The sequence below is a fragment of the Urtica dioica genome, chromosome 2 (assembly GCF_054948205.1).
Source record: "Urtica dioica subsp. dioica isolate 48M chromosome 2, U.dioica_male_clone48M_v1_H2, whole genome shotgun sequence".
Classification (NCBI taxonomy): Eukaryota; Viridiplantae; Streptophyta; class Magnoliopsida; order Rosales; family Urticaceae; genus Urtica; species Urtica dioica.
This window is the reverse complement of record NC_142757.1, coordinates 53,976,016-53,992,081: the sequence shown is the minus strand read 5'-3', so window position 1 is coordinate 53,992,081 and position 16,066 is coordinate 53,976,016. Positions and strand designations below refer to the sequence as shown.

The window sequence follows — 16,066 nt, the reverse complement described above, 5'->3', positions numbered from 1 at the left end:
CTTATGAAATTTTCTGTCCTTTTTTGGTGTCCCTTCGATTAAAATAAGTCATGTCATCTTTTTATTTAATTAAACAAATACATCAAGCTTAAGGTTTTTCTTTTTTGGTTTTTTTGAAAATCAAAATGTGTCACAGTACCAAAATACATATACGTACGTCAAGGAGAGAGAATTTATAGGCTGTTGAGGGAAAATAGGGAATGTATCTGAGTATCTCCATTCGATTCTCTGAACGAACGGTCATTTTGTGTGTAGAGCGATTCAAGTTTAATTTCGTGTCATCCAAGATAAACAAATATGCACTAGAAAATCTTACCCAAATAGATGAGCGATTTCCAAACCAAAATATCATCAATTTGATTCGGAAATTCTTAATCAGAATTATCCAACAAACTTCTTAAACAACTTAATCAACAAAAATCAACATCTCAATGTTTGAACTATGATCAAATAAAAAATGACAATTTATCCGTCTTCAGTTTTTTAGTTCCCATAGGCTGTGCTGTGAAACCTCTTGACAATACAATCCTCAAGCACTCCAAGAATAGCTTGATTATTTGTGCATCTTGGAGTTTTGAACTGTCCCACATTACCACCATTTTCGACAAAACAATCGAAAACCCTCTTGAAAGTCTCTCTCTCCACAATGCATAGCTCTAGAGGCCCTATATCATTGCTTCTCCTAGACACAACGTAGCAAATGTCGCCAAACAGCTTGTCCATTTCCGTGCAACATTCTTGAAGCACTGCATTAATGCTCTCATCATCATGAATATCATCTCCTTTGATCTCCCAATAGATTACGTAATTCCCCGGTTGGTTCTCTAGATTGGCGTGGCTCGTATAGTCGACCATCTCCGCGTTTGTCTTCTTGCTTAGAAGCTCGGAACCTCTCTCCACTACTATCTCGAGGTCTTTCTCCGTAGTCTTGTCGATGTTTATACTCAAGCACACTTTGCTTCGGCGTATGAACTTTAGTCTCGGCGTGTTTTTGTGGAAGCCGACCACTTCCACTACATCTCCGAGTCTATACCGGTAAAGCCCTAGGGATGAGATATTATGGAATGGATGAAGAGAGATACTATATAGAAGTAACAATTTTTTTGTGCATGAACTATTTTCTTTTAGCAAAATAGTCTCCAACTCTTGAATATGGTGTTTTATGCATATTTTTTATACAAATATTAAAAAAAAAAATTAATGAAAGCTATCATTTAAGAAACTTAAATTATATTTGTCAACTTACAATAACTTCTCAATTTTATACACGAAACGATATAAATTATATTCTACCATTGAATAAAATGATGCAAGTTATAGCAATTTTTCAATCTTAAGAGTATGATTTTGCTTAAATGATACTTTTTAAATAAGTTTAACAAGTTACCAAAAAGCTTAATTTTTATTTTTTATTTTTTATGGAATATACTAAAATGATACAAAATTAATAACTCGTGTAGGATATGTAACCACATACAAAATTTCACTCTCATACTAATATAAAAGGAATATTTACCTAAAAATTCGAAAGAAATTAGCAAAATGACATGTAACCACAAAATGTATACTTGAGTCAAGAGAATTACCGGTGAAAGTTGTGAGCACAATCTCATACTCTTGTCCGACTTTGGTTTGCGAGAGTGGAATTGGCTCATCTTGTATGTAGTTATCTCCCACTGAAACACCACGTGTCACTCCTTTTTCTTTGTGATGTGGTATGAACTCGAAATATGAAGCGTATGGAACAACCGAAAAGCTGACACACTCAGGTTCAGCGCTAGGGTTTGCATTAAGTCCGATGAGACTCTCCGAAGATATAAACCAAGAACAAACCATGGGCAAATCTCCCAAGTAATGCCTTAGTTTTTTGGCATAATGTTTCATCGTTCCCGTAGTTATGCAACGTACATATTTAGCATTCGGCCATAGCTTGGGAACTAGGCCAGACCAATCGGAACCCTCCAAATTGCGACACATTTCTTCGATCTTCGAAGCCAGACTAGGGTTTGGAGACACGTTTATAATGTCTAAGACCATCTTTCGCATCTTCGGACACTCGACCCTCGGGCTCAAAGTGCCTTCACTTAAGTCGCGACATAAGTCTTTCCAAATATTTTCGAAAGAAGCGAATGCGTGCAACATTATATGCGCAAAATTGGAGACGATGAAATCTACTTTTTCGGAGAAGAAGAGGCCGAGCAAGAGATGGCAATAAGTCAATTGTTTGTGCTCGCCCATAGACGCAATTTCCCACGGACTACATTCGGCCGATAACTTCTTAGCTTTCGCTAAGCTGCTCAAGAAGAGGGTTGAGACTGATCCGACATTTAAACCTCCTTTTGTTTTTGGCAATTTTGTGTTACAATACATGAAGCTTAGGACTTTACCTCCTTCCTTTGTTGGGTATGCCCTAAAAAGGGAAAAGGTAAGATTTTTTATATGTAACCAAACTTTACGCGTAAATATTGTAGAGGAAATTGTCGTACAATAATTTTTTTATGTACCCTCGCTTGAAAGACACTACCAAAGTACTTAATTACAACTAATAACACTTTATTTTTCGTAGTTAAGATGAAGCTAATTTTGTTTTATTTTTCGCATCTCATATCTAGTCATTTGAATTTCAATAATATCGTGTCATGTACTTCTAGTAATTTGTTTTCTAAAATAAAAATGACAGAAAAGGGCTCAATCAGATCTGAAATTTATAACGTCTATGCTTTGCTTTGTTGCGGTCTGTAAACATATAGAAGCCAAAATTATCGCCAGGGGGCTAATTGTTACTATTTATTTGACAAAAACTTATTATTTACCTGATCAAATTTTAATTAAATGTTTTCATACCCTGTAATTTCAAATAGATGAAAGTCGTACGTCAAGAATTCGCTTAATGTTAACTGAACCATTTTCTTTTAAATTAATTTTTTTTAGAAAAATTGTACAAAATAGTCATTTGAAACATATTAATTAGCAAAATAGTCGAAGTTTCAACTTTTCAGCAAAGTAGCCAAATTTACGTTTTCAAATTTTTTTTGACAATCAAGATTAAAATTTTGACGATTATTATAAACAATTTCACTTTAAAAAAAATTAATCTTGGGGTCAAATTTTTTTTTTTTGAAACCAGATTATTACAGAGTTTGATTATTTCACTAAATTAAGACAAACTTTGATTATTTTGCAAATTCATTACTTTAAATTGGTTATTTAGTTACATCATTTTTTTTTATCTCTGAATCAATGTATTGATTTTTTTTTTTCGTATTAAAATGATCATTAATAGATTTAAAAAAAAAAAAACTTTGTTGTTGGTATGTTTTTTTCATCGACATAGTGTTTTATTCGTATTAGTTTTCAATTTATACTAAAGTGAATATTTGTCATATAAACCCAATTAATTAATGGTCATTGGTTTGAGTTTAAGTCTATAATAAACTTGGGTCAAGCGGCTAAATGGCCAAATAGAACTTAAGGATTTGCAAAATAGCCAAAGTTTATCAAGTATAAGCAAAATAGCCAAGCTGCGATTATTAATCCAGGCAGGATTAAATTTAATCCACACAAAATATCGGGATTAAATTTAATCCAGGCAGGATTAATTTAGTCCAGGGATGAGAGTAATGGCTATTTTGGTTAACCTAATGAAACTATGGCTATTTTGCAAAAGCCATAGTTTGAATTGGCTAGTTCATGCCATTTTTCCAATAAACTTCTACTTTTTATTTTTAATATAGAAAAGTTCTCACCCCTCACTTCCACCTGTGCCTTCGTGCATGTCCATAACCATATTAAGTATGCCAGAGGTTCCCATTCGTTTTCAACGTGAGATTTCTTACGTAAATTATGTGATTAATGATCGGAATATACCTTGATCTAAACGCCGAGTCCACTAGCAATGATGTACGGCGAATATTTACACAGTCCATGTTAAAAGGAACATATTTCTGTCTCCCTTCTGTGGTTCCAGACCTGTGAGAAAAAAAAAAGTTATCGCAAGAAAAAATAAATCAAACAATCTCTTTCATTTATCATAAAATTATACGTTCTTTAAAAGAATAGGTTGTTACGTAATAGATGCGAAAATTTTATTTTAGATGAGAAAAAATGTATTAAAAATCCTTGTTCATGTCGGAAAAAAAAAATATTATAATGAACATGTGATCCAGTCTAGTTTTTGTGTCCATATGGAAACCCTAAGAACTTACCCTGAACAGAATCCAGATTCCAAATGTAACAGTCATAATAATAGGAAATAACTAATTGTTATATATTAAGAACAAGACTTTAAACGATACGTACGTTAGAGAGAGACAAGTTATAGGGTTTTGAGTGAGAATAGGGTTTGTCTCTCCATCGGCGATTCTTTGAACGAACGGCTCAAAATCTGCATGCGTTGCGAGTGGAACTGATTTTCTGTAGAGCGATTCCATTTCCGAGTCTCCCAAGTCTTGGACTCGTACTTCTTCTCCGAGCCATTTTTGGAGATACTCGGTCCGGCGATTCTGCTCGAGAATCCGGCGAAGAGTCTGTGTCTGAACCGCGACAGCGTTCTCCGCCATGTCCTCAAACCACCCGATCGGATCGTTGGAGACACGGCTGCTCAGAGTTTGGTGGTTTTGTTTCAATTCATATTCCATTATTGAAATGAAGCGACTTTGGTGCGGCCTAGAAGAGAAGAAAGATCAAGGTGGTGAAAATTATACATCTAGGTCAGAGTTACAAGTACTGTTTTATAGGAATTAGATATTGATTAATAAATTAATTAAAAAGAAGAAAGAAAAAAAAAGTAGGTTAGGTCTTAGTTATAAGCACTATATATATATATATATCAACATAAATGTTTGCGTTTTAACCAACGTTTTATAATTTTTTCGTAAATAGCCAAAATATTTCGTAAATAATCAGAAGTATGACATAACCAACATTATTTACACATATTTATTAAAAATATACTTTGTATTTTTTTAAATAATTTTGATAGCATAAATAGATTTATGTAACTATTTATAAAAAATTAACGAAATGTTGACTATTTGAAATTTTTTAACGTTTTATACGATTAGATAGACACTGGATTAGTATATAATCATATAAAACGTTTTATACGATTAACAAATCATCGTGACGTGGCTTCCCCGGGGAGGTGGTATCAATTAATGCTAACGTCACGTGTTATCAATAAAAATGCAAAGAATCATTTAATGTTGCTGACTTGGTATCGCTGCCGACAAAATGAAGGGAATGAAATTGAGTGATCATAAAAGACTGTACGCACGAATAATTACGATGCAACTCAAATTTCAACTTACATATTAACGACTCTTTGTTTTGATCACTCGATCAGCTTCAAGTATAATGGTCCTAATTTTTTCATCCTATTGTTGATCCGGGTTTTTAGGGTATAAATAAATTTTAGTTATAAAAAAATTTGTTGCAATTAATCATTTTATTACAGGTTACTTTTAAGATTCTAGCTTAAGTTTTATGTTATTAAAAAAATAGTCCACCAACCTATATTAAATTAACTTTTTAGTTAATTTAATTTACTGCGAACCGATGAGCTATTTTTTTTATATTAAATGAAACTATTGAGCTATTTTTTAAAAGTAGGACGAGCTTTTTGGTTACTGATCTAATTACTTCTAATTATAAATTTATGATATTACCGATAAATAAATATTACCGGTTATTAAGTATATGCGATTTAGATTAAAAAAAAGTCTGAAACTTAGAAACCCATAATGACTGAAGTTCAAAAAAAAAAAATGTCAAAGTCAAGTTTTCAAAATTTAGACTTTCGGTGAAACGAGAAAGAGAGTCTAATATTCCACGTCGTGTAAAGCCAAGATTAGTGGTTAAAAAAAGGGGGAAGAAGATGTTTCTTCATCTATAATTGTTTCTTTCTTCATCTATAACTAAGGGACATACCAGATAAGTAAATGTATTATAAGTTTTAATTTAGAATACGACACATTGACTGTATATCAATGTTATATACCTTATTTTGATTGTATAAATTCCCGCTTTATGGTCAATACAAATCATTCGGCAGTGAACATAGAAGCAACAAACATTAATTTAAATAAAGAAAGTTCCAAAAAAAAAAGAAGATAATAATAATAATGAAGCAGCCACACAACTAAAGAGATGCATAAAATTAAATCATATCAATACATTATGTCCTCAAAAAGTGGTTCAACGCGTTGTTCCCATTTTCCTTCATACATCTCTAGTAGCTTTTCAGCGTTTGTCACACCTGAAATTACAAGATTAATACATCATATATCTTTTCTTAAACTGCTAAACTTAACACCACTCTTGTATAATTTTTTTAATAATTTTTTTATTATCTTGCTTCAAAAGATTTCCTGGCTGAAAAAACGAATAATTTTGGTGCTAAAAAGTCTTACCTGTCATCGCCACGTCAGCCACCTCATCGAGATAGCTTGATTCTCCCAATCCCCTCCTCTCCAGACCATCCTACCAGAAAACGACGTGTCTATTCCATTAAACGACACCAAAACAATAAAAATAAGAGAATGGTTCAAGATCAAATTTATTTATGTTACCTTTGCCCACTTGACAACATCTTGAGCAATGTCCCTAAGTAATCTATCTCGGAAAATGGTATTCAAGCCAGTTCTAGGAACCTAAAAATATGTACAATAAAAAATATTTGAATATCCCATGGAAGACATAATAAAAATAACTGAGATAATATAAGAAATGATATTAACATATAATTTATTTTAAAAAAATTAACACATAATTTTTACCTCATTTCTTAGCATCTCCCTCTCCTCGTCGGTCCAATTGGATATCAAGTCCATAACATTTTGAAGTGAAATATCATCGTATAATAAGCCCACCTGTTTATATATATATATATATATATATATATATATATATATATATAACGAGAAAACAATTGAAGAATTTTTTTTTAATATGTATTATATATATATATATATATATATATTTGGATTCGAGTAATAATTAATAACTAGGAATAATAAAAATACCCAGAAAGCAGGTAATGCATATAACATGCCTAGAGGCCCAGAATCAGCCCCCCTCAGCTCTAAGTACTTCCTCAGTTTAACCTGAAAAATCATCACAACTAATTAATAGTATATGTTTTTTTTTTAAGGTAACTTTGCTACGAATGAGGATTGAATCCACGACTGACTTAATTTTGAAAGTGGTGTGGAATTACTAACTAGGTTTAGACTAGGAATCACTAATGGATCGTATATTTCTTTCATTGTAATTTAATATTAATGAATATATACATAATACACACACACACGCACATATATATATATATATATATATATATATATATATATATATTAATCAACCTCAGGATATAGTAATGTTATATGTTGTTCCCAATCATCGATGGTTGGAAGTTCGCCAGGGATTTCTTGAACTTCTCCGGCCATGAAATCCTGCGAATGTACAAAAATTAAAATCCACATTTTCATACCTTCAATATATAGTTACCATTTATTTTTATTGTGTAAACATGCTTTTAAAAAAAAAAAAACATCGGAATGTCTAACCCGGAAAGTATTTTGAGTGAGAATGTGTTTGTTTTGCCTTCGAACAAAAAACATCGGAACATCTAGGGCATATTCAACATATTTCTCGAATCTGTGGCGCAAAAACCCATAATGACGTCATTAATGATAATAAAAAATGTATCTGGAAAAAAAATCAACATTTCTTTGCGCCATAATAAGACTTACCCGAAAGAGTCATTGAAGGCGAATGGTAACATTCCGGTGCGATTCTTATTGGCATTATTCCAAACTTCGCTATATAATTTTTCATATGTAATAAAATAAATTAATTGCTTAGCATGTATATATAATGTTTGATAACTAAGTTTTTCGTAATTCGATAGTAAAAGCAACCTTCTAAAGGTGAGATAACCATTTGGTTTTCCCTCTGTGAAAGGAGAATTTGCGAACAAAGCAGTTGCTAACTGTTTTCAATAAAGAAAATAAAGAAGTTAAATACCATACTTTTTAATTTCTGTATTAAAAGAAAAAGAAGATATTTTCTGACTATTTTTTAGGCCTACTATTTTTAACCGAGAAATTTCAATTTGTAGACTCAAAAGTTATGAAAATATCCCAATTAGACTCACTAGTTCAGAAATATCTAAAATTAGACTTTCGTACCAATTTCGGACAAAAATACTCTTTCAAGGTAGTATAACCATTTTTCATCTCTCATTCTCTCTCATTTCCTCTTGTTTTCATCTTTTTCGAGTATCCAATTCGTTCAATCCCGCCGAAATGGGTTAGTATGCTCATTCATTCATCTTTTATAGTTATGTTGATATAGTTTGTGTAGGAAACAAAAAAGTTTGTTGATTTAGGTCAAAGAACCCGGAATTTAACGTTATTTCCGATGAAATCCGATAGTTTAGGATGAAATTTAAGTACTATTTCCGATGAAATTCAAGCTGAAATTCCGACAGGATCTGGCAAGATCTGGCAGGATCTGGCAAGATCCAGAATCCGACAGGATCTGGCAAGATCTGGCAGGATCCGACCGGATCCGACAGGCTGCCAGAAATCCGACCAGATCTGGCGGGATCCGACCGGATCCGACAGGTTGCCAGAAAAATGAAAAAATCCGGTATTTTTTTTATTTAATGTATTCATGTTCAACCAAAAATTTTCAGAAAATTTGACAACCCTAAAACTTAGTTTTACCTCTAAATCACATATAAATCAACTTAAATAACTACTTATCTTGTATTATATCATCCTACGCAACTAAAACCTTGAAAAAAACATAAAAAAACTAACCTTTTTTTTTACATTTATGGTGGTGGTTGAGTTCTTGAAGATGATGGTGGTTGAAGATGATGGTCGGAGACGGTCGGATTTGTGGATGTGATGGTTGGGTCTCGTTGGATTTTGAGAGGAGATCGTCGGATTTTGAGAGGAGAGGGGGGGCGGTTTTTTTTTTTTTTTTTTTTTTTTTGAGAGTGAGAATAAGAAAGAGAGAGGTTTTAATGGGTTGGGGGTATTTTTGTCCGAAATTGGTACAAAAATCTAATTTTAGATATTTTTAAACTAGTGAGTCTAATTGAAATATTTTCATAACTTTTGGGTCTACAAAATGAAATTTCTCTTTTTAACCTGTAGAATTGTCATTACAATTTACAACCCTCCTTTTATTTGGTAATATATATATTCGGATCGAGTGTTGAAATATATTATTCCGTATTACAATATATATGTATTTGAGATATCATTCAACATTAAGTACAAAATTAAAAAATATGTTAAATTAATGTAAATTTTATACTATATATATAACCAAATTATCGAAATTCCAATAAATAAATAATGAAAAATACTATTTTCATATTAAATTATTTTTATTTTTACATTATTTACTAGGCAATATAAATTTGATCTGATATTTATTTTAAGTTATATTTTATAACATCAAAATCAAGTAATGAATTCAGATCTTGGTTTCTTTTGTTGTCTCATTCAATGTCTCCTCAACGAAATTATTTTTCTAGCAATAATAAAGAAAAACTAGAACACCGTCCCATAAATTAATTGAAAGTTAAAAAAAAAAAAAAAAAACATAAAAGGAGACACCAAAATGTGGTTGAGTGTCATTGTAAAAAAGAGAAATTGACTCATTTGTCATCAATTTCATAACATTTTTTCCCCTTTCCACCAAAAGATTAATTTGGCCCAAAATACCACCATCTATGTCAACAATGTTGACATCTAATAGTGACGGGCAAAAATAAATGTCAGCATTGTTGACATAGATGGTGTTATTTTGGGCCAAATTAGTTTTTTTGTGGAAAGTGAGAAAATATAATGAAATTTGTGACAAATGAGTCAATTTCTCTTGTAAAAAAATAGTAAGAAGTTCACAAAAAGAAAACATATTAAGATAAATAAAAACTTATAATTAATATGGTTGCTCTCACAGGCTGTAAAGCAAGACTAGCGCGTAACTTGTTGATCATGTCTTGTTCAGAGCTGAAGTCCAAATTAACCTGTGTAGATTATATATGCATATTTTATTAATTTTATAAAATATATAAATTAATCACATTAATATATGAGATTATTCCAAAAATATGATTAAATAGAAGAATTTTTTCCTTGATCTATATTAGTAAGTCGTTATTCCACTTTTTTTTATTATAAATGTCACTGATACAATTTTTTCTGATATAGTTATCATCAAATGCAGTTTTCATGACATGTTTTGTCATAAAAGTGGTATAAAATCTTGCTAAACTCTTTATTTAATCATGCTTTTGAAATAATGCTTAAATAAATTACTCCCTCACTTGAATACTGGTTGTTCGGTAGCAGATGTCGGGTCCGGCAGGGCCAAGTTCGAGAAAGAATTCCTTAACAATAGCAAACTTTTCCTGAATTTCAAAATACTAATTTAGTAAAACTAAAAAAAAATAAAAAATAAAAATCTAATTTAGTAGAGGATTACTGAAATAATGTACAAGGTATATCAAAGATGATAGGGAAAAATTCACAAATTATAACTCATTAAAAAATGATATAATAAAAAAATATCCCACATATTTAAACAATCTATAAAACCTTATTTTATAAATTTCAGACAAGTTTACCTTTAATCTTAATCTAAAGTAAAATGTAAGCAAAGGGTACAAAAAAAGCTAGATGAAAATTGTGAACAGTTCAAAAAAAAAACTTTCAGATAAAATCGTAAATAAGGTATTTCTGATATAACAATAATAAAAGGGATAGTTGAGGAATTAAGTTTGAAAAGAATACATGCTAAGGGATTAACACCTGTTATAAATAGTCTATAATATTTGAGTGAATTGCATCCAATTCAAATGCATATAAAAAGACCCTAAAGGATTGTCACGAGATCTCAATAAAATGAATACAATCCACTAGCTTTCCATTTTTTTTTATTCTTTCTTTCCCCTCTTAAATATACTTGTAAAAATGACATTAATTAGAAGTGATACCGCAAAAAGATTATCAAAGATATGACTAACTATTGTTAGAATGATAAAGCGTTTATGTTCTTTATATATTTTTCTCCTGTCTCTTTCATAGTTACATATAATTTTATATTATAAATGGACATTAATATAAAAACATAAAATATAATGTCTACCGCTCAAAAAAATGTCCAAATTTCCATTATAAATCTCCTCTGTCTATATAGACCAGTTTAGTTTGAGACAGATAAAAAAAAACCAGAAAAAAAGAGAACAAAAATAATAAAAGATTAAAAAAAAAAAACAAAAGTCGTCACGTATCGCCGTCTGACGAATGCACGTGGCAGCCCTCTGGACGAAAATTGGAAGGGGTTTTGCTTCTTATTATTTATTGTTATAGATATAGTGCCACACGGTGATATATATGTCGATACCTCCTAAAACGGAACTTATTTGAAGTGTTACAAAAAATATATTACTAAAATACGTACCTTGGGGATAACAGGAATGTCCTCGATTTTGCAATTCGGATGAAATCCCATTCCTAAGAACCCAATTCCCATTTCCTCTGCAATAGCTTTCACCTATGTGTATACACATAAAAATCAAATAATCCAATATGTGTGTTAAATATATCGGTATATAAGATGGTGCTTTTGATAGTTCTAGAGTGTTTTTTGATGATTTACAGATTTAAAGGAGTAAATGAGCTTCTATAAGCTCCTTGGAGTAATTTATCAACAAAACTAAACAATCGAGAGTCGAAACATAGTAAGGAAAGCAAAGTGGAGAAATTTTCCAAAAGTGCGCGTCATGCAGACCTCATCGCGCTCCGCGTGGGTTGTATAAATTTGATACTAAACCAAAAATCTTTGACGAGACAATTATTTTAGTACTGGTGAATATTTATATCTCACATGTTTTATATTTTAAATTAATTGTGGCTAGTAAAAATCAATTATATATAAATTTTAATGAAAACAAAAAAAAAATATACATTTACTTTTTTTATATATATATAAAATTTGTGTCTATTTAATGAAAGAACCCTTATATGGAGTTTAACCCACCTAGTCCTTAAATCAAATAATCCGATATTGCGTAAAAAAAAAAAAAAAAACTATATTTACTAATTAGTTATGTACGGACGGTTAAATCGTTTGTCTAAGTTTGACCTGAGAAAGGTGAGAATCAATCTCTTCACGAACATGGTGCAAAGTTTCCACTGGAGCTCCGCTAAGCTCCAATTGACCACCTGGCTCCAAAGATATGATTTGCTTTCCCTAAATTAAACCATAAAATTAAATTACACGTAAAATTTTCAACCTGAGATTTTATATATAATAAAATGAGTGTATAATATGTGTGTCTTTGACCTGTTTAAGTGCTATAATGTTGTGACCTTCCATAACTCTCTCCCAACCGAACTTATCAGCAATTGTATGAAGCAACTTTGAGATCTGGTCATAACTCATTGGACGCAAGCTTCCATGCTCAAACCCGAACTTCTCATGTTCAACACCGATTCTGAAATAAAGTAATTTATACAAGGACCATTGTGTTATTATTTAGAAGAAATAAAATGGGTTATTATAACTAAATAGCCAATTCAAAAAGATAGATCTACAAAATAGCTAAAGTTTGTTTAAAATTAGTAAATTTATGAAAAATGATAACTTGCTTACATAAATCCTCAACAAATTTAATCAGAACGTCAAAACAGTTTTTGAAAATGTAATTTTAGTTATTTTATTGAAAACTTGAAACTTTAACTATTTATTAATCATTTAAATTGAAATGATTGTTTTGTACTATATATTTTTCCAAAAAAAAAAAAAAGAACTTCTCATGAATGTTCACTTAGAGAAAGACTTTTAGAGACTACAATCTGATTTAATATTACAGAAAAAACAAATCATATATATATATATATATGTATGTATATATGTGTACGTATATATATGTATGTATATATATGTACGTATATATATATGTATGTATGTATATGTACGTATATATATATGTATGTATACCTCCATTGATCCTTAGGCTTGCATCCAGAGGAAAGAAAATCAACAAGATCTTGCTTAGAGAGTGATTCGCCGTGAATAATATTCGCCATGAATCGATTATATAGCGTTCGTATGAGTTTCTAATGATTACTGTATTTATAGCCTTTAGGAATGAACAGTTGAAGAAATTAATCATTCATATAGATAAATTGTATTTACCACCATATTACACTGCTGAATATTATGTCTATCTCCAGGAAAAAACGTGGCCGATGTCACCCACCTTCTTATTATTGAAATAACGTGGTCTCGCATCTCTCATTAATCAATAATATTGGCGACGTACGCCGAAATATAAATCATTGTGTCGCTACTACAATAAAATAAAACAAATGCGATCCATATATTTTATTATTTTAAAACTCTGATATAGCTTGTTAACAGTTTTATATGGTGAAAAATGTTAGAACAGCTGTGAATTCTATAAACTAATCAATAAAATAAAAAATGAAATCAACTTTGTGATATACTCGACATATTCTTGCGAATCATGAAATCAAAATTATACGCAGGAGCGGACCTACGTAATGTATGGGGCCACCCAATTACGAGAAATTAGTTATGATTTTTTTTTTTTTTTTTTTTTTTTTTTTTTTTTTTTTTTTTTTTTTTTTTTTTTTTTTCGGGGATGAGGTTTAAACAATGACGATTGTAACAAGATATCCAAAATGTGCAACCTTACGTACCCAAAATAGAAAACGAACCTTTTATATGACACATACATGCATAGTATCATGGGCTAGGATTTCCCAATGCACATGGAGAACGTTAATTGAACAATCGAAAATATTGTGGAAGCAAATAAGATAAAAAGGTCTATCAGCAAAAATTCACGTCACATCTCTGATGTGTAAAACAGACAGTTTATGTTCTAGATGATGTTTTCAACATCAAAGAGAACAATAGTTTTGTCATAACAAAAACAGTCAGTAACAACAATAACTAATAACGAGTATCTCATTAAAATTGGATTATTGGTATTTGATAAGCTTCTGCATATGAATCTTGATTTCAACACGTCCTTGGGGATTTTTCTTATGTCTCACCTTTTACAAATCTCCTCACAAATGTTACTATCTAACTTTTTCTCTTTTTTCTTTTTCCACATGTCTCTTAAACAATCCAAAATACTACATTTATAAAACTGAGTTATTAATCAACGTAACAACTTACAGCCGATAAGAAGATCATGATCTTTTTTAATTTGAGTCCTTCCTACATTCGGATCGGATGTTACATATTAGGGACAAAATTTTAACAGTGGAGAAAACGGTAATTAAATTTCAAAATGTAAATTGATATGCATAAACGAAATTTATTGCCAAATCATAATATAAAATTAAATTAAGAGAAATATAAGTTTTTTTTATTTTATTTTTAGAAATGACACTATCGACCAATGATAGATGATATATATTCACAATACAAGAGCATAGATTACATGATGGTACATGGGCATTAAGCTCAAAGAGGATAAACCTCAACTTGTATAAGAGGGCATGCATTTCTGCAGCTCAAGAGAATTGAACCTAGGACCTCACGGCAGTGGCAGAGCCAAAAATTCAAGTAAGGGGGACGAATTTGAAAAAAAATTATTTAAGGTGGGAAAATTTGAAAAAATCATATAAATTTGAGCAAAAAATATTTAAAAAAAAAAAAATTTAAGGTAAAATTACAATTTTTAAAAGTTTAGGGGGGGACATTTGCCCCTTCTAAGCCCAAAGTGGCACCACCGCTACTTCACGGTGGAAGTACGTGTGAGATTACCACTAGACCAATCAGCTACATGTTTTTCTACATTATTTTAACAATTAATTAGGAAAATAGCCAACTTAAATGTTTGACATTGCTAAATAGCCAACGTTTGGTAAATCTTAGATAAATAGTCACTGCTTTTTATTTACAAGCGCAGTTTTCCATGAATACCCATACATATCATTCTCGCCCAAACGTTGGCTATTTAAATGAATTTGATAAATCGCCCCTCTTAACACGATTAAGTCAACTAAATAATTAATTTCTAAATTTAAACACATAACACAATTCAAATTTAAATGAATGACTCACAAATATATTCAAATAAAAACGTAGAATAAATGTGTTAATATTTGTTATTATGAGTCAATAATTGTAAATATTATGTAAATACGTATAAATGTGAACTACGATTTTAAATAACACAAAATCAGAAAAATAGCTGTTGCTTATATTTTGGGCATTGATATACTATCAGGAATCCACAAAATAATGTTGAAATAACTGCTTTCTATATTTTTGGAAATATAAGAGAGAATTTAAAATTCAAATTTTTTAAAAAAATTGCCTTAAATAAATGGCTGAATTAATAATCAAAATTTAAATGAAAATTCGAAAATAAAAAAAAAGGGACAAACCTGAAAAACATGAAATTTTATGATAGGGCCATGTAATCTTTGTGGCTATTTACCTAAGATTTATGAAGTGTTGGCTATTTAGCAATGTCAAACGTTTAAGTTTGCTATTTTCCTAATGAATTTGTATAGTTTTTAATTATAAAGGTAAATATATTATTGCTAATTTTCTTAAAACTTTAACTCGGTTTAATTAGTCTCTATAAGAAAAAGAAAACAGTTAATTACGTGCTTTAAACAGTCTAATTCATCTTTTTTTACTTTACAAGATTTTTTTGTTATCTGACCTTATTAAATGTTCAATGTAATATATGTATTAATGAAAAATAGTAAAAAAAAAAAAAAAAAAAAATCTTTTTTAATTAGTTCCATGAAGGAAATCTTAAAGCCATTCCTACACACTACACGCAAAATCTAATTGTTTTATACAAACAAATGGGAGTGCTTGCGCAACGATTTACAATTAATTTATAAAATAATATACCTTCCATGATCGACCTATACTAGGCCACTTTGTTTGCATGTTGAAATAACCATCATCATATTATCAAGTCGTACAAAAAATCAAGAAATAAATATATATATATATATATTGCGGCACGGCGGTGGCG

At 30.4% G+C, this 16,066-nt stretch overlaps 2 protein-coding genes across 2 annotated transcripts; both read right to left on the bottom strand.

Annotated features, from left to right (window-relative positions):
* Nucleotides 1–388: 388 nt before the first annotated feature.
* Nucleotides 389–4,637, bottom strand: LOC149405704 (indole-3-acetic acid-amido synthetase GH3.10-like). The gene is made up of 4 exons (XM_089606697.1): nt 4,300–4,637; nt 3,868–3,969; nt 1,587–2,410; nt 389–1,043 (listed from the first exon to the last, which is right to left on the bottom strand). Exons 1-4 carry the CDS (start codon nt 4,635–4,637, stop codon nt 484–486), a joined length of 1,824 nt encoding a protein of 607 aa, XP_089462823.1. The 3' UTR covers nt 389–483.
* A 1,375-nt stretch (nt 4,638–6,012) lies between these two features.
* LOC149405703 (glutamate--cysteine ligase, chloroplastic-like) lies at nt 6,013–13,139 on the bottom strand. The gene is made up of 15 exons (XM_089603874.1): nt 13,027–13,139; nt 12,370–12,520; nt 12,169–12,276; nt 11,485–11,577; nt 10,349–10,432; nt 9,980–10,048; nt 7,920–7,990; nt 7,752–7,820; nt 7,566–7,656; nt 7,362–7,451; nt 7,023–7,103; nt 6,777–6,869; nt 6,570–6,650; nt 6,411–6,480; nt 6,013–6,256 (listed from the first exon to the last, which is right to left on the bottom strand). The coding sequence occupies exons 1-15, from the start codon at nt 13,113–13,115 to the stop codon at nt 6,168–6,170; spliced, it is 1,329 nt and encodes a 442-aa protein (XP_089460000.1). The 5' UTR covers nt 13,116–13,139; the 3' UTR covers nt 6,013–6,167.
* Between the last annotated feature and the right edge of the window lie 2,927 nt (nt 13,140–16,066).